This window comes from Diachasma alloeum, unplaced genomic scaffold (genome assembly GCF_001412515.2).
Source record: "Diachasma alloeum isolate Michigan unplaced genomic scaffold, Dall2.0 Dall_scaffold_00276, whole genome shotgun sequence".
Lineage (NCBI taxonomy): Eukaryota > Metazoa > Arthropoda > Insecta > Hymenoptera > Braconidae > Diachasma > Diachasma alloeum.
The window spans coordinates 1164362-1185454 of record NW_021680415.1 but is presented as its reverse complement, the minus strand read 5'-3'; the positions used below and the strand labels follow the sequence as shown (position 1 = coordinate 1185454).

Here is a 21093-nt window from a genome sequence, read left to right as displayed (position 1 = left end):
AAAAAAACAATAATTGCATTTTTTATTTCAATAACGCATGAGTAAACAGGGATATGAACGCAGATTTAATATAGGCCCATAGAATTACGGGGACCGGCAAGGATTTGGAAAGTCTGAATACAAGTCCTGCTTACACCTAACAAGTGCTGAAATGGGACATAACCAGAGGTAGAAAGGTCTCGGAAGCACTTGGGAAGAGGCTTCCCAAGACCTATCCAGTTCTGAACGTAAAGACCTAAGTAGAACTTGTCAGGTCCAATTATTCGACTCGGGATGTAAGGTTCAATATTTATCAGAATTTTCCATGGTTTTTTCGGAGATTTTTTCGTTNGCTGTCAAAAATATGTGGAAAAAGTGAAAACTGAAAGAAAAATTATTCACCGGGGGCCACAGGGTCAGATTTTCGATTTTTACTTGGAACAATGGTCAGATTTGTTAACACTTTCATTTTTGATTTGGATAATGCATGCAAGCGTAGGGACAAGAGTGGCTAGAATAGATTCTGCTACCTTCTCCCCTTGTTGGGTAAAAATGTCAAGCCTCCACATACATGCATCTCCCCTCCACCCTCTCGTGAAATGTCGATTTTCGAGATTAAAAAAAAAACAATAATTGCATTTTGTATTTCAATAACGCATGAGTAAACAGGGATATGAACGCAGATTTAATATAGGCCCATAGAATTACGGGGACCGGCAAGGATTTGGAAAGTCTGAATACAAGTCCTGCTTACACCTAACAAGTGCTGAAATGGGACATAACCAGAGGTAGAAAGGTCTCGGAAGCACTTGGGAAGAGGCTTCCCAAGACCTATCCAGTTCTGAACGTAAAGACCTAAGTAGAACTTGTCAGGTCCAATTATTCGACTCGGGATGTAAGGTTCAATATTTATCAGAATTTTCCATGGTTTTTTCGGAGATTTTTTCGTTGAATGAACGAAATAAATATTTCCCCTAGATTTCCAGAATGAAAAGGTCTATTGGGGGACGGGTATTTAAATTTGAAGATGGTTGTTTTGTATCAGGCCGGGTTGTACACAGAGAGAAATTTTTGATAAAAATTATCCTACCGTTCTATAAAAGTGTATTATGTGTTATCGTTTCCTCATTTCTATCCCGAAATTTAGTAAAAATTAATATATGATGATCAAATTTTATTCTACGTTAGAGAAATTTTATCCTGATAAAAATAAAAATTACTGTGCCGGTAGAGTAAAAATTACTGTACCGGTAGGATAAAATTTACCAACCGTTCTAGAATATTCGTTGTTATCTACATAAAAATTATTGGACTGGAAGGGTAAAATTTATTATGCGTCAGGATAAAATTTCTCTAACGTAGAATAAAATTTGATCATCATATATTAATTTTTACTAAATTTCAGGATAGAAATGAGGAAACGATGACTCATGATACACTTTTATAGAACGGTAGGATAATTTTTATCAAAAATTTCTCTCCGTGTAGCAAGCCCTCTTAAGTGTAATATAAGGGTCAGGCACCGAGTGTCAGAATGTAAGGGTTAAAAAGTGGAAGTTAAAAAATGAGGGTCAGAATATTAGGGTCAGAATATAAAAGTAAAAAAAGTGGATGTCAGGTAATGAGGGTTTAAATATGTCATATATTATGCTTGATCACCGGTTTTAGCCCTTACATGACCCTCGTTGCCTGCCACCCACTTTTTTTACTTTTATATTCTGACCCTAATTTTTTGATCCTAATATTCTGACCCTCTTTTTTTAACCCTAACATTCTGGCCCTCATTCCTTCACGTTTACATTCAAGGCCTCAGTTTTTGACTCTAATATTCCGACCCTCAGTTTTGAACCTCAACTTTTTGACCCTTATATTCTCACACTTAGTGTCTGACCCTTACATTACACTTGAGAGCGCTCGGTACAGCCCGGGCTGATACGAAGTAATCAGCCTCGAATTGAAACACCCATTCCCCATTCGAGTATAAAATATATTTGAATCAAGTATTTTTTCCATGAATAAAAATCGTTGTTTGAAATTCTTCTATTNGTTTACATTCAGGGCCTCAGTTTTTGACTCTAATATTCCGACCCTCAGTTTTGAACCTCAACTTTTTGACCCTTATATTCTCACACTTAGTGTCTGACCCTTACATTACACTTGAGAGCGCTCGGTACAGCCCGGGCTGATACGAAGTAATCAGCCTCGAATTGAAACACCCATTCCCCATTCGAGTATAAAATATATTTGAATCAAGTATTTTTTCCATGAATAAAAATCGTTGTTTGAAATTCTTCTATTCATTTCGACAATATTTTTCTTAGAAGGTTATAACCTTCTAAGAAAGGTTATAAAGCTCTAAGAGGTTATAAACCTTCTAAGAAGGTTATAAATTTATGAATTCATTTTGAATGAAAATGTTGCAAAAAGTTATCGAAAAGGAACAACAAATAAATACATGAATAAATGAATAAATAAGAAATGAATGAATAAATAAATAAATAAACAAATGAATAAATAAATAATTGGTGAATTCCAAATTAAGAATGTCTCAGGCTGTACGAAAATAGATGTTTCAAAATAAAAAAAAGAAATTATCCATTTGGAATTGAAAAAAAATTGCAATTATTTCAGGCGAATCGAACAATTTCAGAGTTTATTTTCATTAGCCTTCGTGAGACCTGTTTCAAGACGAATCCCCTCAGGAATGAGGACTCCCCAGCCCAAGAGAGCCAAGAAAACCCCATGCTCACACCAACAAATGAAGTAAAGAACTGAATGAATTTCAGAATGATTCCGTAATCTATGAACGTAATGACAATTCCTGCGATTTAGCCTCGACCGTGATTCATGAGGTCGTCGTGTACATAAAATGAAATATGGAAAAAATTAGGTGGGTCAGTGGAGCGTCGACGGGACGGTTTCGCGCACGGCCATGAGATGCCGAAGATGGATGAAAGGCGTTCAAGAAACTCGAGATGTTTACAACTCGAAAATAATTTCTTCCTCAATAAAAACGTTAAAATATTCCTCAAAACGCCTAATACCCATTATTTAACTATTAGTTGATATTAACCTACTTGGGAATATGAAATTAAGCAGTTTGTTGACGATCATTACGGTATTTTACATTTATGTCATGAATTTTCATTAGAAAAAACGAAAAACTGCAAAAAATTCGCAATAAAAAATAATAAATCATCAATAAAATAAATTCTTCCATATTATGAAAATTTCCCCGATGAGAGAAACCAAACGAATCGTTTTTTTTTTTTCAATTTTAAAACTGGGAAAACTGTGATGGAGTGAAAAAAGATCCTGTGCCATGATTTTAACCATGACGGATAGATTTACCCGCAACTCGAGTCCCCCCATCCTCTAACTGCCATGAAAATAGAACTCGTAAGCTGAACCACTCTAACGCGCCGATCAATCCGGTACGAAAAAAAATTTCCCAATTACAAAGAGTAAACCAGCACTCCCCCTCGATCAACTACTTCCATTCGGGGATTTAAAAATAAAAATGAAGTCATGCGCAATGTTTTTGAAGTGTAACATATCATTAGCCTCGACACCGGGTATTCGCCCACAGTTCCCGCCTTTTACGCAGCACAGTAACAACTCTAGCCCAGTTATTACTTATTTAGGCCTGAAATTGCTGGAGAAAGTTGAGGGGTCAATTGAATTATTCGATATTGTGATATATTTCAATGAATTTCAGCATTTTTCATTTCAATTTATTTATTTTTTTTCACTTTGGGCATTACAAGTCATTTCTGTTTGTTTATTGCTCTTGAAATCAATGAAAATAGATGAACGAAACAGAAATACGAGTTAAGTTGAAATAAAATTGACTTTAAATCTTGAGATGAATCATTTGTTCATGAAAAAAATTCTTTTTACGTGAAAATTCAGCCAAAATGGGAAAATTATTGGAGTTGATAATTATTTACTAGTTTTAAACTTTTTTTCAGGAGAATTCATGAATTTTCTGTTTGTTTATTACTCCAAATAACGAAATAAATAAATAAATAAATATTACAAGGAAAAAATATAAAATAAATTCAACTGGAATAACCTTTAAATATCGAAATTAATATTTTTTTAATGAAAAAAAAACCTTTTGACTTGGAAATTTATTCAAAAATTCATGTTCTACTTTTGAAAATTTTTCCCAGGAATTCCCAAGTTTCACTCCAGGCTTTTTCCGTCTTGGATGCGCGTCGTAGAGGCAGCGGGGCCTCTTAAAATGGGTGTGCTGCGTCGCAACAACTTTATTCCACTTAGAATCAAATTTTGATGAATTTAAAGTTACGAACTAATCACTCGAATAAATCCGGGAACTTCGATGCAATCAACGATGAGTTTGGCGAAAATTTTAAGTTTGAAAAATGAATAGCTCACCTGTGTCTTGACGCGTGCGTGCACCGTGTTTTGATTTGCTCGAGGGTAAGCGACTGACTGACGCGCTGTTCCGACTGGAGAGTACGGCGTTATATTACACCCACCACTGAGCGTCCCCTGTTTATCATCCCGCTACAGTCGACAACTGGAACTTGAACTACACGTCTATGATGAGGGTTTTATTTGGTATAGTCCGAGAGTGAAATAATTTTGCGATGACGGCTGGCCTTCAATTGTTTAAAATAAATTATGAAATGTCTGTTTTCAATCGGCTGCGGGATCGAGGAATGTAGTTTTAATTGCCTATTTAGCGGGAATTGAATTCTGATTTCTTTTGGATTTATGGGGGAGATGGATTTTTAATTAACTTGCTATTGGGCAGTCGTTATGACGTCGATTTTCATTATTATTTGGATCGCCAATCGTAACGAAAAGTATGAGTTACTGTAGGAGGAGCGCAGCTTCTCTGATGTTTGGAAAAATTGGGTGTTCTTTGTTTTCATTGGGGAATCAATAATTTGACAGGGAAACCATAGAAACCCGTAACGTGAAACTTAGTTCATGGGAATTTCATGGGATCTTTTATTCACACAATTCCGCAGCTTAACTGTGCGTTTGTTTTCAATATAAACGTTCAATGGAATTTAATTTTTCCAAATTTTCCAAGTTTTTTTATTTGATTTTTTTAATGAAGATAGGGAAAAATATCTTTTGGATTTGTGGGGGAGATGGATTTTTAATTAACGTGCTATTGGGTAGCCGTTATGACGTCGATTTTCATTATTATTTGGATCGCCAATTGGGTTTTCTGTGTTTACAATGGAAAACAAATAATTAGGGAAATTCTTAGAAATTTCATGGAATGTTTTGATTGGGCTATAATTGCAACGAAATTTTGACAGTCAAGCTCCACTATTAAACGAAACATTTTACTTAAAAGAGATAATGGCCAGTATTTTTCTGCATTATCTACCCTCTAATAAATGAAATGTCTCGATTAAAAGGGATAACGGCCCGTAAAACCTAAAAGTTGGACGACCTCAAAAACATAGAACATAGTAACCGTTAATTTTGACCTCGATGAACTCACGAATGAAAAAGTTTCGTAGAAAAATGTAGCAAACGGGCTAGAAAATTCAATGATTTTTTCTATAAAATAGTTTCTATTGGAAATTATATTGGAAAGTTCCATTAGCTGTTTTATCTGCGCCTTTTCTTCAATCGAAATATTTAATGGAAAATATTCTATTAAAAAACTATGGAATTCAATTTTTCTATACAACTTTCTTGAAATATTTTCCATAAAAATCCTTCGGCCGAAATTTTCCAAGTTTTCATGTTTGATTGTTAACATAAAAGAGAATAAAAATGGAGTGGAAAACACTTGGAAAATTCATGTCAATGAATTCCTACAGAAAATATTTCAATGGAAAAAGTAGTAAAAGAATGAAATTCAACCAATTTTTTGAACATCCTCTACAAAAGAAATGCTTGTTTTAACGATTTTATTCTACATTGATCATTAATCATGAATCATGATATGAACGTGTTCTATATTTCAATCCAATTCCCTGTTCCGACAAAATTCACAAACCAATTTATCCATAAAAAGAGCATTTAAAATATCCCCACCAAGAATATCGTAATACTTAAAAATAATAACGACTGCTTCACAACCCATTAGATATCAAGTCTCCCATGTTAATGAAATCGCTCCACCACTCAACAAGAATAATAACTCTCATTAAATCTCGGAACTGACGCATTCCACATGTACTCGTAATATTGTATCATCGTTCAAAGATAAATTCGTGTCACGAATGACTGGAGTATATCATCGAATCACTTCCAGGTCTAGGCCTCCGTGACATCATGCACGAGAGCTTTGATCACGCGCTGACGTCACTAACCCGTCTCGTCATCTGATTTTACTTCTCCTGTAGTCCGACAGATGGAACGGAAAAAAATCAACAGATATTGCGTCACGAGGCGCGTCCCAAGGTGGACTCTCTCAATTTCGTTAGATCGCGTCTGATAGGGAGGTGAATTCCTCGATAAATTTCTCTTCATTCATGGGCATTCGTCGATTTGATGAGCTGTTAATTGTTAATTAGAGGACGTGGACGACTTGGAACTCATTGGTCGGTCGGAGTCGGGTCTTATCGTGCCGCAGATAATGCCAGAGGTCCAGGCAGCAGCAGTAGAGGGTCACTGGCTCGTCTTGGACGTTCTAAAGATGGTAAAGACGGGAATTTCAATTCCTTCAATATCCGTTGATGCAATAGAAGGGATTTTTTTTCATTTGAGTTGATTGGGAGATTTAGGTGGGAGGAGCGACGGTAGATGGCAGTCGATGTTAATAAATTTTTAAATTAACTGCACTGAGAAAAAAATTTTCTAATATCTGAAACATTTTCTTGAGAGAAGTAAATTTTCTTCAATTGCTTAATTCTCTCAGGCATCTCAACTCACATGACCCAAGAAAGGCCTCATGCTTTAAAATATTCTTGTACTCAAGTATGATTTTGTCGCAAATGAACTTACTTAAATCGCGTAGAAGAATCGTCAATCTTCTAGTCTTTATTGTTTTCATGATTTTTTCGTTATGCACTTCCAATATTGCAATATGTAAAATATTCATGACGTAACGCGGAACGATAGTGATGAATGAAAATTTATTCGAGTTCCGTTCGAGTAGCAAATCTTGAGAGTTTTACTGGAATATATACGAAAATTACTACATTGGGATGGTAAAATTACTATTCTCGTGTATGAATTCATTTGTACTCGAATTTTCCAACATAATTACTGGAAATATTGAACATAATTTCTATTTTTTTGCTATACACAATTATAGTGAAATGCCAATCATTTTTCCAAAGTTACAATAATAATTTTTCTTTCCTGCCCCCGTCTGGGGAGGAAGAACCTTCGGAAATGTTTAGGGTGAGAATGAAATCGATTCAAAGAATTTTAAAAATTCCTCCTCTGCACGGAGAAATTTTTGATAAAAATTATCCTACCGCTTTATAAAAGTGTATCATAAGTCATCGTTTCCTAATTTCTATCCCGAAATTTAGTAAAAATTAATATATGATGATCAAATTTTATTCTACGTTAGAGAGATTTTATCCTGCCGCATAATAAACTTTTTCATCACGCTGTGACGAAAAGTGAACTTTTCGGCACGCGGAGCGTGCCTAAAAGTCCAATTTCCGCCACATTATGATGAAAAATATTGTTCGTAACTCGTGAAAAAATGTTTTTTAGCTCGTGGGATTATATCACTCGCCTTCGGCTCGTGATATAAACCTCCCACTCGCCAAAAAACACTTTTTTGCACTCGTTACGAAATATACTATACCCTTCCAGTCCAATAATTTTTATGTAGATAAAAACCAAAATTCTAGAACGGTTGATAACTTTTAAGGCACCGGTACAGTAATTTTAACTCTACTGGAACGGTAATTTTTATTTCCATCAGGATAAAATTTCTCTAACGTAGAATAAAATTTGATCATCATATATTAATTTTTACTAAATTTCGGGATAGAAATGAGGAAACGATGACTCATGATACACTTTTATAGAATGGTAGGATAATTTCTATCGAAAATTTCTCTCCGTGTGCACTAGGAAAAATCCTCTGAATCTCAACTGTTGGATTAGAATAGCGAAATTGTTCTTTTTACTATGAACTCAGCAGCTCGACGCCTGACATGAAGTCCATCCCACGTAGGAATAGGTGTCAATTGGCCCGAGCCTCCACTCTTCTCCGAAGAGCTTTTTCCATGATAGCTGGAGCTACTCTCGCCGCTTGTCTCAGTGGAGACCCTGCTGCTGTCATCTCCCCCGTATTTTCTCTCCTTAATACGAAGAAACATCCATTATCATCGTAAGTCAGTTCCCTCGTTTTTGTGAAGGTCGATAGTTACCCATCGTAAGCAGTCGTAGAGGATCCAGAAGTGGATTAGGTACAGCATTAGTGCGAAGATCGACAAAACGCAGATGACGAAATTGTGGATGAAGATCGGGTGGAGGAGTAGCTCCTCGTCGGAGACTTCTTCGACGTTTATGTGAACCTCCGCGTGTCTCATGGAGAATATACCGCTCAGGAGCATGAGTGTGCCGCCCAGGGCGCAGCCGGAAGTCGCCTCGAGCGGACGAAAATAATCATCAATTCCAGACACGAAAAATTTTCATAGGAAAACCGAACGAGTCCGGTGGAAAATTTTATCTGATTTCTATAGAATTTCTATTGGAAATTCCATTAGTTTTTGGTCGATTCTACTGACGAATTCAGCTTTAGAAATTATTTTATAGGAAAAATTAGTAGAATTTACTATTTTTATTGAGATATTTTCTGTAGGAATTCCGTAACATGAATTTTTAATCTTCATTCATTCTATTTTTTGTTGTTTTCAATAAAAAGAATAAAACAAAAAAACTCGGAAAATTTGAGCCAAACAATTTATTTAAAAAATATCTCAATAGAATAAACTGTATAGAAAAATCGAATTTCATTGATTTTTCAGGCAAGTATTTGAAAATAAAATAAAATAATAAAATTGTTTAGAAAATTCGCGAGGTTTTCCTATGACATTACTTCGACTAGGAGTAGCAGGGAATTTACTCACAACCTGAAGCTTCCACTTCAAAGTGTGAAAGAAAAACCACATTATGGAGAGAAGGAGACTGATCGTCATGCTTATGGGGAGACCGAAAAATAGGAGATTGCGTTCTTCTGGGATATGCGGGACGTCTGGGTTCTCCTCTCTGAGAATTCTGTTGACGGCGTGATGGATGTGGTGAAATAATTCGACGGCTGTGACACTTGCCTGGAATTAATTAGACGACAATTGGGGGGAAAAAGAAGAAGAATTTTCATTATTTTGATTTTTATTTCAATGAATCGATCGTCAGAATCACTCATCAAAATTTTGCATGATCGATAAAAAATAACAGAAACGATAATATCGCGAAAAAAGAAAAAATGGAAAGCATAGTGCTTTCTATAAGAAAATCAATTGAACTTCTATCAGTTGTTGTTTTCAAATCAATCAACTTCGCACATTTTTTAATAGATGTTTGATAAAAAAGTTAAGAGATGTTGATTCAAACTTTCATTTAAGTCCTATTCGATAATCAGTTACTGAACATTTCGCAACGATTTTATTATTGAAGTTTGACAGTGAAAAATCGCAACTCATTGGCTATTCAGGAATTTTTATTTAAAAATTTAATGAAAAATGCCCTGAATCTAGTGAAAATTTTGTAAAAGTAATATGATCTTCACTGAAGTTACTCCATTTTGTTCTAAAGTTCTGATAAAAATTGCTAAAAAGCCAACACTACATTTTTCTCTCCAAGTTTGAAGGTCTGAACTTAATCTTCTATTCAAACAATAAGAAAACATTTAAAAAATCTGAAGAAAATATGAAGTATTATTTTTCAAGAACATCTACGAAGCAATTGACAAATTAAAATTTTGAGACTACAACTGCGAATAAACCATTTTGGACATCGTGAATAGTTTTTTCAATAAATTATTTTGCAATAATTCCAAATAAATTGGATGTAAAAAAAAAAGACTTTAAAAAATCCGAAAACAAAAATAATAAAAATAATTTCAAGATGGGTTCAATCATTCAATCGACGAATTAAATGAAAAAAAATCTCAAAATCCTGTTTTTCCAACTACATTAAGGTAACCCAACGCTTAAAACACCCCCCCCCCCCCCCCCCNCCCCCCCCCGACGAGTGCAAGTGACGAAAAACCCTAGAACTCAATCAAATCAAAGAAATCAAATCCACAAATAAAAACGTAGGAAAAGAGAGCTGAGAGAGGCGGAAGTTGTCTCGTGTTTCGTGAATCCCCTACGAGGCATCAATTCAAAACACCGAAGACCTAATTTTTATTGCGTACACGCAGTGTCTCGCATCCTCGAACGTGATCGTGGATTCAGCCGTGTGTTAATCGTGGAAAATAAAAGAAATGGCGAGAGGCTAACTACACGACACAGTTTTATTATGTAACGAGACACCTCAGGCCCCCTGATACACTTTTCTATCCTCATTTGTGCTCTCAATTTTGATTTACACTTCCCTTTACGACATTTCTGTAAATTGTTAATTCACGTTATCGGTTCCTAGGGAGATAAGGGGCTTTTCAGTGGGTTAAGAATGAGGTTAGCAGGAAATTCATCAACTCACGAATTCTGACAAATGGAGCAGTCCGTGGACGATCGTGGAGATGCTTGCGTTTCTGTGGAATTTGCGAATTTCAGCTTGATAAATGCTGCTTATTCGCGCTGCCTCGCGTAATTCCTCGAGCTCCACTGCGCCCGAGTCCTCCGCCATATTTCATGTCATTAGATTTTTAGGGGTTTGAAAAATTGAAGATGAAGTAAGGAAGGGTAGGGTAAAATGGACACTAGACTTTTTAAAAATTATTCATAACTCAGAAACAAATGTATCAATAGAGCTCAGTTTAGGCTCATCACAAAGGGAAAGAATTGCTCTTTGTATTGAAAAAAAAAATTAATTTCATCAACATTTCAACCCGTCACTAATATTTTTAAAAAAGTCAAAAGTGTCCATTTTACCCCAACCTCCTCTACTTCATGTTCGTCCGGATTGTTTCATGTGTTGGATTAGGTGATCAGCAGTGATTTTGAAAGGGTGAAATCAGTAGAAAATGATTTTATAGAAAATGGATGAGGAGAGGAGTGAAGATGATTTGCAGTGAATCTACTGGAATTTGAAGGAATTTTTTCGTTCAAAATTCACAATTCACAATTGCAGTTTTTCGTTTCGACTGTCTAATAATCACAGAAAAGAACTGAACCCTTAAATGAAACAATAATAATGATATGATAGCAATCTTGTGACTTAGGGATAAAATATTTGTTGATAAATGTTCCTCTATATATTTTCTATTTTCTAGATATTTTCATCCCGAAAAGGCACCGTCTGGTGTGAATTATCCGCCTCTTGAGCCAAATATTTCGTTGCTGTCGAAAGCAGAACAATTATTCATGTTTGAGACTTTCAAATTCGAACCAAACAAATTGGCAATTTTTGGCTATTTTTAACGGTGGCCCGTCTTATTTTCCTCGACATTTTTTCCCCAACTTTTTCCCTTTGTAATTTTCGGATTCAATTTGTATTTTTTGACGTACATTTGGTCAAAACAGTTTTTGATTATAATGATAAGTGGGGATTATCCTTCTTTTGTAAGCCTCAACCGAATTACGATAACCCGGTCGTTGATTGATTTTCGAGTGTGTATTGATTTTTTTGATGAGAGCGGATAATCTTCATTCATTTTTGCAATTGACGTCTTGTTTCATCGATGAAGAATTGAAAGAAATTAATGAAATTCGTAATTGAAATTGTTTGTTTGTCTATTTTTACTGACTGTATTGCATATGAACTGTTCTTGTAATATTTAATTTTTAAAAACATGATTATGACTTGTATTCATTTTTTTTCATTCGCTTTACTGTTCGTAGGGATTATTATTTGCTCAGGTATCGATGGGAAAAAGAGGAGACAGTTTGTTTTAGGAAAAAATGTCAGGGAAAAAATATCGGGAAAAAAGTGTCGGGGGAGAAAAGTCGTGGAACCTTTTCAACTAGCGATTTTGTTGGCCCAAACGAGACTTGTTTGATAACCTGTTTGTTTTTCTCTCAGTGTATGCTCGTCGTGATATTTACTGTTTCACTATTGAAATAATCATTATCAGAATTCTGGCATTGGCCAAAAATGAATTGTTCGAAGCTCAAGTCCATCGATAAATTGAATTTACCTAATGTACATAAATGCTATCAAAATTTTCTGAATTTTCCACCTGATTAAAATCAACAAGCAAACAGTATGCGGATCTAGTGGCGCCTGGTGTGTAAATGCTGCCCGGTGCACATTTAACGCCCGAGAATGGCGCCTCCCTGGAGCCTTTCTCCAGGCATGCCTGTCGACCTTCATCGAGGTAGGATGGGACTGAAAATTCCTCCCGGGCAAATCGACTTCTCTCTCACCTGCCTCATTCCTCCTTACAATGAGAAAAAAAGTGAAAAAAACTTTTATTATTTCCCTGACGGGGCGCTTTGTCTCCCAATTTTTCACGGTTTCCAGTTGCGAACTGAAATGCTGAGACGGACTGACATAATGAGCGAGCCAATCGTCGGATCTCCATGGGCTTCATGCGAAAGTGAATGGATGGTGATGATCAACGCCGCAATTTCCCTTGTCAGCTCAGCCACTTCTTCTCTCTCTGCATGACTTTTTATTTTCCCGGTGGAATCCGGATGTTTCGGGCTTTTATTTCAGTCTCAGGGGTATAATTGATATAGGTGACGGGTGTGAAGCACGAGGGGGTCTTAAAATCAGTGAAATATTTTGTGGAAGATAATTTGAAAAAAATGGGGGGAAATAATTACATGGATAACAATAATGACTGATGTCTAATTAATTAGTTAATAATATTTTATGGAATGTCATTCCGTAAAATAGTTTTCCACAATTCTGTTGAAAAATAACAACATTTGTTATTTTTTAGCCGTGAATTTTTAGATAATTTGTGTCGTGAAATTTGGGTGAAAAATTTTGTCGTTAAAAAAGTTGAGGCGACGCGTTTTTTTCAGTTTGCAATTGTGCAATTTCCGGAAATTTATAAAGAGATAAAATGAATGATAATAGAAATGAATAATATTTAAAAAATTATTGATAGTATTTTGTGAAATGTTTGTTGATAAAATCGTTTTCTAAATTCAAACAATTGATTTTTTATGCATAAGAAAGAAATTTCTTATTGAACATTACTGATTATTTATTATTTTTTGATCATTTGTTGCATAAATTTTGACTGGAAAATTTTATAAATAAAAAAGCGCTTCAAAGAAGTGTTTAATGTTTCCAAAATTCATTTTTTTTCATTTCCAATTCAGTTTTGGAATTTCCTACAATTGGAAAAATATTAAACACAAGTGGCGACAATAATAAATAATATTTAATAAACTATTAAAAAATATTTGATAAAAGTTTGATGTGATCAATGTGATCAAATGTGATTTTTCGTTCATAAGATGCTTTCAAAAGAAGTGATTTACCCCAAAATATAATTTTGATCCTGCTAAATTTTTTTGTAATCTGTCGCATGAAATTCAATTGCAAAATATTTTTAATTAAAAAAATCGAAGCGTCTCATTTTTTCGTGGAAATATTTGCACCTATTTCCAACGTTGTTTGTAAGAATTCAATTTTTCCATTCCGTCATTGAAGAATTCAGTTGTGCAATTTCTTCCTAGTGCAGAAAAAATAATCGAGCCCGTAAACAACGGAATCTACTGTTACACATTTCCCTCTAACTAAACTGCTCATCTTGTCATGTGTTCCTCGTCCCATCTCTCAACATATCATGACGGCGTGTTCCCTTTGATACCGTCTCAGCATTCGTCAACATCTTGTAATAATGCGACCGTTTATGAAGTACCCGTGTTGTAAGTGGGTTAACGACTGGCGCCATTAATTGTAGGCGGGAAATATTAATGGAAAAACTGTTTTTATGGGATGAGGGGTACGGAGTGACGAGAGACTCGTGAAAATTGGGTGAATGGAGAAGTCGATTTGAATTGCTGTTAGAATGTTCTTGAGACTGAATTCGTTGATGAATTTTTCTATTCTTCTGGTGTTATTAGAGAAGTTTAACCCTCGATCACTCGCTCAAGGAACGCGGCGCCGTCCGCTTTAGTTTTTTTATATTGTCGCGTGTGTCTCAACGCTCAAAAATTCTGAAAAAATTAGAGTTCCTAGTTCAATCCTTTCGTTAAGCGTTGGCGTTGTCCGTTTTTTTCTCGGGAAATTTGTTTCGATAAAAAAGAAAAGAAACGTCGAACGGACAGATACGCGGCGGCGCGCCGCGCGGTGCGAGTGAGTCTCTGTCAGTCTTTGTCGACCCCTAGAGCGACAGAGTTGCTACATTCACTGTCACACTTGGAATGCGCGCCTAGCGGTGAGCGCCAAGGTGGCAACAGCGCGGTCGGAAAAAGGTGCGACGGAAAAAGGCTCGCGTCCGAGCGAATAAAATCTCTCTGTATATTATAAAAATCAAAATCGACTTCTGGTGACAAAAAATTGGTACTCGAAATCAAGACTTCAGGATTCAAGGTCAAAAACTAAGGTTCACAAGCAAAATAATTATTTTAAGTCAAAATAAAGGTCGCGAGGGGTACGAAGGTCAGATTAAGGGTCACAAGGACCGGATTAAGGGTTACAAGAGTCTAAATAAGGGTCATGGGAGTTAGAATAAGGGTCAGAAATGAAGGGTATGAAACTACGGGTTACAACGGTTAAAATAAGGGTCACGAGGGTTACGAAGGTCAGATTAAGGGTCAGAAGGACCGGATTAAGGGGTACAAGAGTCAGAATAAGGGTCATGGAGCGATATGGGGGTTGGCGAGCGGAGCGAGTAATAAATATAAAACTAAAAACCCAATTATTCAAGATAATAATATTTTTTTTAGTAAAATATAGTAATAGTTTTTTAGCTGGTTTCTCTGTTAATGAGTCAAATTGTGAAGGATTGTTAAGGTGCACTGATCTTCAGATATACTATGATTTGCGGTACGTCGTTGAATCAAAATGGATCGATTCTATCGCAGGAACTGTCTCACCCGCACATTTTTAATCCTCAATCATGTCCGGTTGTAAATTCCTTCCGTTCATTGAATCGTCTATCATTCAAAAATTCCTAGAAACTCCAGCAATAATAACACACTGCTATTATCCCTCCCGGAAAATTGAAATAAATCTTTTGGTGGTCGTAAACTCTGATCTCCATCAAAAGGGTAGGTGTAATAAAAGTTGCATGTGCGGGCTACCTGTTTCTGAGCCCTCGCTCCCTGTGGAGGGATTAAAGACACCTTCGCACGGGTCATCAGGTGTAGAAAGACTTTTAAGTGTATTAGAGTGAGGTGCACAGGGCCAGGTAGGTTACCTCACACTGGTGGAAGAAAATTGAATTTCGTGGACGTTGACTAGTAGTTTTATTTCGGTAGGAAATATAAAATTTCATATTTCACTAACAATTCAATGAAATTAAACAATTTTGAGCAGCAAGAAGTCAAGAATTCCCCAGTTTCATCGAATTTTCAATCAAAACATGACTATTCAGTACCAAATTAGAGATTTTCAGTTAATTGAAAATTTACGAATATATTTAGTTGAACTTTCCTGATTTCCATCGATTTTCGTGGAATAATTGAACTGAAATTTACAATTTCCATTGATTTTTTCGTAAAAGTTTAAATTCTCAACGACGAAGTTTCTTGAAATTCAAGTGGAACTATGATATGATAAAAATTTCAGAGAAGTGTCCCAGAAATTTCAGTTAAAAATTGAGCCACACTTTTCCCCTCTTTTAAGACGTTTGGGTCCCAATATTCAAGTCATTCTTAGTGTCTCAAATTAAGACATTAAAACATGCATCTTAGACATTCTAGATGTCTTACTCGAGGATGTTTTGTAACGAGCACTAATAATTTTAAAATGCCTGAAAAAAATGATTCACACTCAAAAAAAAAATACTTTTGATCAGTGGAAAAAGTACTTCACATTTAGAGTGTTGCGATTCCTATCAACTTCCGTTGAGAATTTATGTCAGATTTTAATCTTCAGAATTTAAGTTATGTTCGTACTACTTTAAACTAAACCACTTTGGTTCTGCAATCCGGTGCAGAAAAAATCTCCCAAATTTGGTGACTTGTTTTTCAAGACATTATGAGAACATCTCGTCTATCAAACATCTTGTTTTTAGGCCCAGAAAACGTCTTATTTTAAGACATTTAAAATTCCAATCATCACGAAATTAGAGGGTAAGACACATCTTCGAGTCTAAGGCCTACAATTAAGTCGTCTTGAATATGTCTTGACGTCGATTGTTTGTTCCCGGAAGAATCATATGAAAATTGTATCGGTCCAGTGGACTAGTTGAGATTGAAACATCAGCGGCCTTGGTGGATTAAGCAATTCGAGCTGAAGTGGGACGAGATCCCCCGGAGCTTTTACGATGGAATGAGAGAGCGGCAGTTCCGGGTTTCTCGGGGCATTTACGAGTTATCGTCCGGTTGATTTGACGATTTGTGTTGCGTAAGTATCGAAAATAACGAGTTTCTAACATTTGCAACGGAATTAGTCGAGTTTTTAAACATTTTTTTGCTACAGAATTGAAGATTCAGAACGAAAATGTAGAGAGCGGTTAACCGGATTAAGTCGATTTTGACTATTGGCCAGTTTTTGACGAATATCTCGGAATCTAAACGAGATACAAAAATTTTTGTCACGACCTTTTTTGTAGAGCCAACTGAGGTTTATAAAAAAGGTCATAAGCACAATTTAGCTATCGTTCATAGATTCCGAGATATTCATTAAAAAATGGGCAAAAGTCAAAATCGATCCGGTTTACCGCTTCGCTACTGATATAGTTCATCAGCAGAGCTGATTTTTTCTCTCAGTGTCCTGCCATCAAATGTTATCCCCCATTCTTATTCTCAATTGAGAGCAGACTGAACCAATTCACACTCCCAGACTCAAAATAAACGATTCGCGGGGCTCGAAAAATACCAGCTGAAAGACAAACACACGCAGAGGGTAAAACTCTTGACCCTCACTCAACGCAGCCTTGACTCGATAGATAAAATAAACCCGAGAATAATAATACCCACCTCCACCGGCTCCTCCAGCCGCCCCACAATGATCCCATCTCGCACTCATTAGTCTCTATCAATCTCCGCCCTTGTGTATCCCATCCTCCCACCGAGCATTTATTATTCCATTACATTCCACTGTTTCCTCATTCGGGAGAAAGCAGAATGTTTAAATTAAAAAAAAGCAGGAGGATCAGAAAGGCGCGATGTCGACCGTCATTTACAGTCACCGGCTAATGCCCTATTCATATGCAGAGTAACCCAGGATTGCCCCCGGGGTCTGGACCATATCATAATTAAGCCGAGGTATACGCGTCTATCTTTCGTTCGTCCTTTGTGGTCTACCCCACTGGGTTTCAATGAATCCTTTTTTTTCTCAATTTTTTACTCTTTTCTTCCAACGTCCGATGACCCTTATTAACCGTCAACGTGAAATATTTTCGTGCAGAATGAATTCTTTTGAGTGGAATAATTTTAGGTGAAACACAGTTTCACTGGGTGGGGATATTTCAATTAATTTTGTTTATTTTTTCAATGCAATATGTTGATTTTAACAGTTCGTGTTTAACGATAACCCTCAGTAATTCTTCTCCGAAACAGTGAGAAAATGCACAGTCTCAAAAATTTTGTAGTGCTTTATTTAAAAAATTGATAAATTTATGTCGAAATTTCTCCGATTGGCTCAAATTTTTGGTACACTGTCTTGAAATTTTTATCACATTATTATTCCACTGAAATTTCAAGGAATTTTATCATCGAAAATGTAATTTTCTATGGAACAATCCATGGAAAACAGGAAATCAGGAAAATTCAGGTGATTATATTTTTACACTTTCAATTAATTCATGTTTTCATTGAAAATTAACGCAAAATAGGAAATTCTCGCCTTCCTACTGCTCAAAAATTTCTTCGAATTTTCAGTAAAATCCCAAATTAATTTTTTTCCTCCTAAAATGAATTTAATGTCACTCTCTTAGAAATTACAAATCAACTGTCTGTGAGATCTAAATTTCCTTGCGCTTTATCCAAGAAATTAATGATCTCATAAAAAAAATCCCCTACAATGTTAAAAAAATTTTTTCTAAAATCTTTCCAATACTTCATAAAACTTTAAAATTTTATGGAAAAATAAATTGAAATTGTAAATTTGAATCCAATTATCGCATGGAAATCAATAGAAATCACGAAATTAGGGTTAATAATAATGATAATAATTTTATTAATTGCTTTTAGGATATATAGTTCCTTTCCAAGGTAAATTAGGGTTAATATACTCTTGAATTTCCCAGTGATTGAATATTTAGCGTAATATGGTACGAAATACTCATGTATTCATTGAAAATTCAAGTAAATTAAAAAATTCTCGTCTCCCTGCTGCTCAAAAATTTGGAATTCCGTTGAATTCCCAATAGAACCCGAAATTACATGATTTCTCCCCCAAATCGAGTTCAATGTCACTCTCCCAAAAAAAAAAGACTATTCACCCCCTGAAATTTGAATTTTTTCCTTCTGTTAAAAACCAAAAATTCTCCCAAAATCCATCGTTACCAAGATTACCTCCCATTCCTGCCCCAAAAAAATTCCCTGTTCATATTCCCTCGTGACTTTTTATCACCTCCCACCTTTATAAACTCATAATCATCACAAAATAATGTCTTTCCAGACACCTTGCAGGCAGGTGCAAGCGGGGTAGAGCCTTCGCTCGCAGCACAACAGACCCTATTAGCGAAGTAACAAACAGTAGTTAGTTTTACAAGCGATAATGAAGCTGAACGCTTGGTAGATTCCAGAAATGCCCTGAGGGTGGGGGAATGGGTGACTGCATATACCCCAGAACCGGGGCTGTTTTCCCTCGGCGGGTCTGGGTGTATCAGTGCTACAGGCTTCATGCATTAGTTTGCCTAAAAGGTTTACGCCATCACTCTCTCCCAAAATCCCTCATATTCCGCCTCTCCCCCCCTCCTTTCCCCCACCCGGCGGCCCCGGTTCGCCAACGCCACCCCTAGAGCGCTTCTCGGATGTACTAACCGTGGCCCTCGCGTTGGCTAGGGCAAACAGAGCCGTTCAGCATTCCACCTCGTGGAATCGAGTCGATTCAGTCGACGTCAGTAGCACCACTTCGATGCTCCTGTTCATGTACCAGCGATCATCCTGGGGGCAAACGATGTAAATTTGAGCGATGCTCATTCTACGGGAATGGGGGAGTTTATGAAATGTTCAATTGGGCGGGTTGTTTTAGTAATATTTGGGTTCAGATTTGAAAATTATTAAATAATTGATAATTTAATAATAAATAAAAAAAATTGATAATTTAAATTTTCCAATGGATTGTGAATTGAATCTTATATAAAAAGGAGATGTCACACGTTTCTTCCTTAATGTCTGAAGGATAAATCGCATACATGATGATGATGATACTGATTTTGTTGATAATGTTCGATCTCGTAATTGAAAATATGGGATTGTACACGGAAAGAAATATACCTGAAGTATATTTTATACTCAATTTGGGGACACGTATTTCAATTCGAAGATGATTGTTTTGTATCAGGCCGGGTTGTAGCAAGCCCTCTTGAGTGTAATTTAAGGGTCAGGCACTCAGTGTCAGAATATAAGGGTCAAAAAGTGGAGGTTAAAAAATGAGGGTCAGAATATAAAAGTTCAAAAGTGAGTGTCAGGCAATGAGGGTCTAAATATAAGTCATATATTATGCTTGATAAGCGTTTTTAGCCCTTATATGACCCTCATTGGCTGACACTCACTTTTTTTATTTTTTTATTCTGACCTTAATTTTTTGATCCTAATATTTTGACCCTCTTTTTTTAACCCCAACATTCTGACCCTCATTCCTTCACCTTTACATTCAGGCCCTCAGTTTTTGACTCTAATATTCCGACCCTCATTTTTTAACCTCCACTTTTTGACCCTTAGATTCTCACACTTAGTGTCTGACCCTTGTATTACACTTGAGAGCGCTTGATACAACCCGGGCTGATACGAAATAATCATCCTTGAGTTGAAATTTTATTCTTGAATGAGGTTTATGCATTTACTTGATCCTTAATCCTCGGAACTCAATTATTGATTCATAAAATAATTCGGAATTTTCCTACTAATTCTACTAATTCTCAGGAAATAATTGAACTTAAATTGGGTCTTTTCACTGATTTTTCCGTGAAATTCCAAATTTTTAATGATGAACTCTCTTGAAATTTCAGTGGAACCAAAATGTGATAAAAATTTCCAGAACTCAATGGAGAATCTTCAATTTAAGAATGCTCTCCTCTCCACGGTTGTTCCGCGCTATGTGGAGTAAATAATCGTCAGCAATAAACAAATCTCGTAAAACGTTATTCCCGTCAGTTTACTGTAATTAAACACGAAATTATGAAGTTTATTTTCGTACAATATGGCTCCTCGCTCCCAAGATCAATGTGGCTGTTCAACGACCCCATAAAATCGCTCCTCTATCCACTCTTTCAACCACGTGACATTAATTTCTTTTCGCTAATGTATCCGCCCCATAAAGTTGGGCTAAAATTGCCGGAAAAATAAATGCAGATTACATTTTTGTGTGAAAAAATACTGTCTTGACTTCGTTGTTTTGACCTTCGCGGTCCCTTGTGCCATCCAATTCCGACGGAGAATAAAACAGATCTCAAACAAAAGATGAATGCGAAGAATCTAGACAGAGGAAAAAAAATTTTAATTTCCAGAACAAACACAGAGGAAACTTTTTCAAAATGAATGAAACCTGAAATTCTGAGGTTTTCACTGGGAACTAAACACTTTCTTCTTTATGCATCGGAAAGGGTGGGGTAAAGTGGGCAATTATGACTTGACTTTCTTTCAATGTTCATAACTTAGGAATAAATTGATCAATGGAGCTCAGTCTAGGCTGATCACAAAGAGAAAAAATTACACTTTTTTTGAAAAAAATTATCTCATTCCATTAAAAATTCAATTTTAGTCATTAAAATTACAAAAAAAGTCGAAAATGTTCATTTTG

At 36.0% G+C, this 21093-nt stretch overlaps 2 protein-coding genes across 2 annotated transcripts in view; both read right to left on the bottom strand.

Moving 5' to 3' along the window:
• The window catches only part of LOC107037966, a 16818-nt gene extending 12317 nt beyond the window's left edge, over positions 1–4501 (bottom strand). The window contains exon 1 of the mRNA XM_015256809.2: positions 4381–4501. The gene's annotated coding sequence lies outside the window, so the exon portion shown is untranslated. The remainder of the gene's footprint in view (positions 1–4380) is intronic.
• A 1942-nt stretch (positions 4502–6443) lies between these two features.
• Positions 6444–10740, bottom strand: LOC107037978. Its single transcript, XM_015256823.1, has 5 exons — positions 10594–10740; positions 9018–9218; positions 8316–8534; positions 8073–8246; positions 6444–6610 (listed from the first exon to the last, which is right to left on the bottom strand). The coding sequence occupies exons 1-5, from the start codon at positions 10738–10740 to the stop codon at positions 6491–6493; spliced, it is 861 nt and encodes a 286-aa protein (XP_015112309.1). The 3' UTR covers positions 6444–6490.
• Between the last annotated feature and the right edge of the window lie 10353 nt (positions 10741–21093).

Bases quoted from the DNA above. Each gene is read 5' to 3' on its own strand.
- LOC107037978 (XM_015256823.1), bottom strand. From the start codon at position 10,740: ATGGCGGAGGACTCGGGCGCAGTGGAGCTCGAGGAATTACGCGAGGCA. The intron at 9,219-10,593 runs GTGAGTTGATGA...AATTAATTCCAG, and splicing joins TGCTCCATTTGTCAGAATTC to GCAAGTGTCACAGCCGTCGA. The intron at 8,247-8,315 runs GTAACTATCGAC...CTTCGTATTAAG, and splicing joins TCTACGACTGCTTACGATGG to GAGAGAAAATACGGGGGAGA.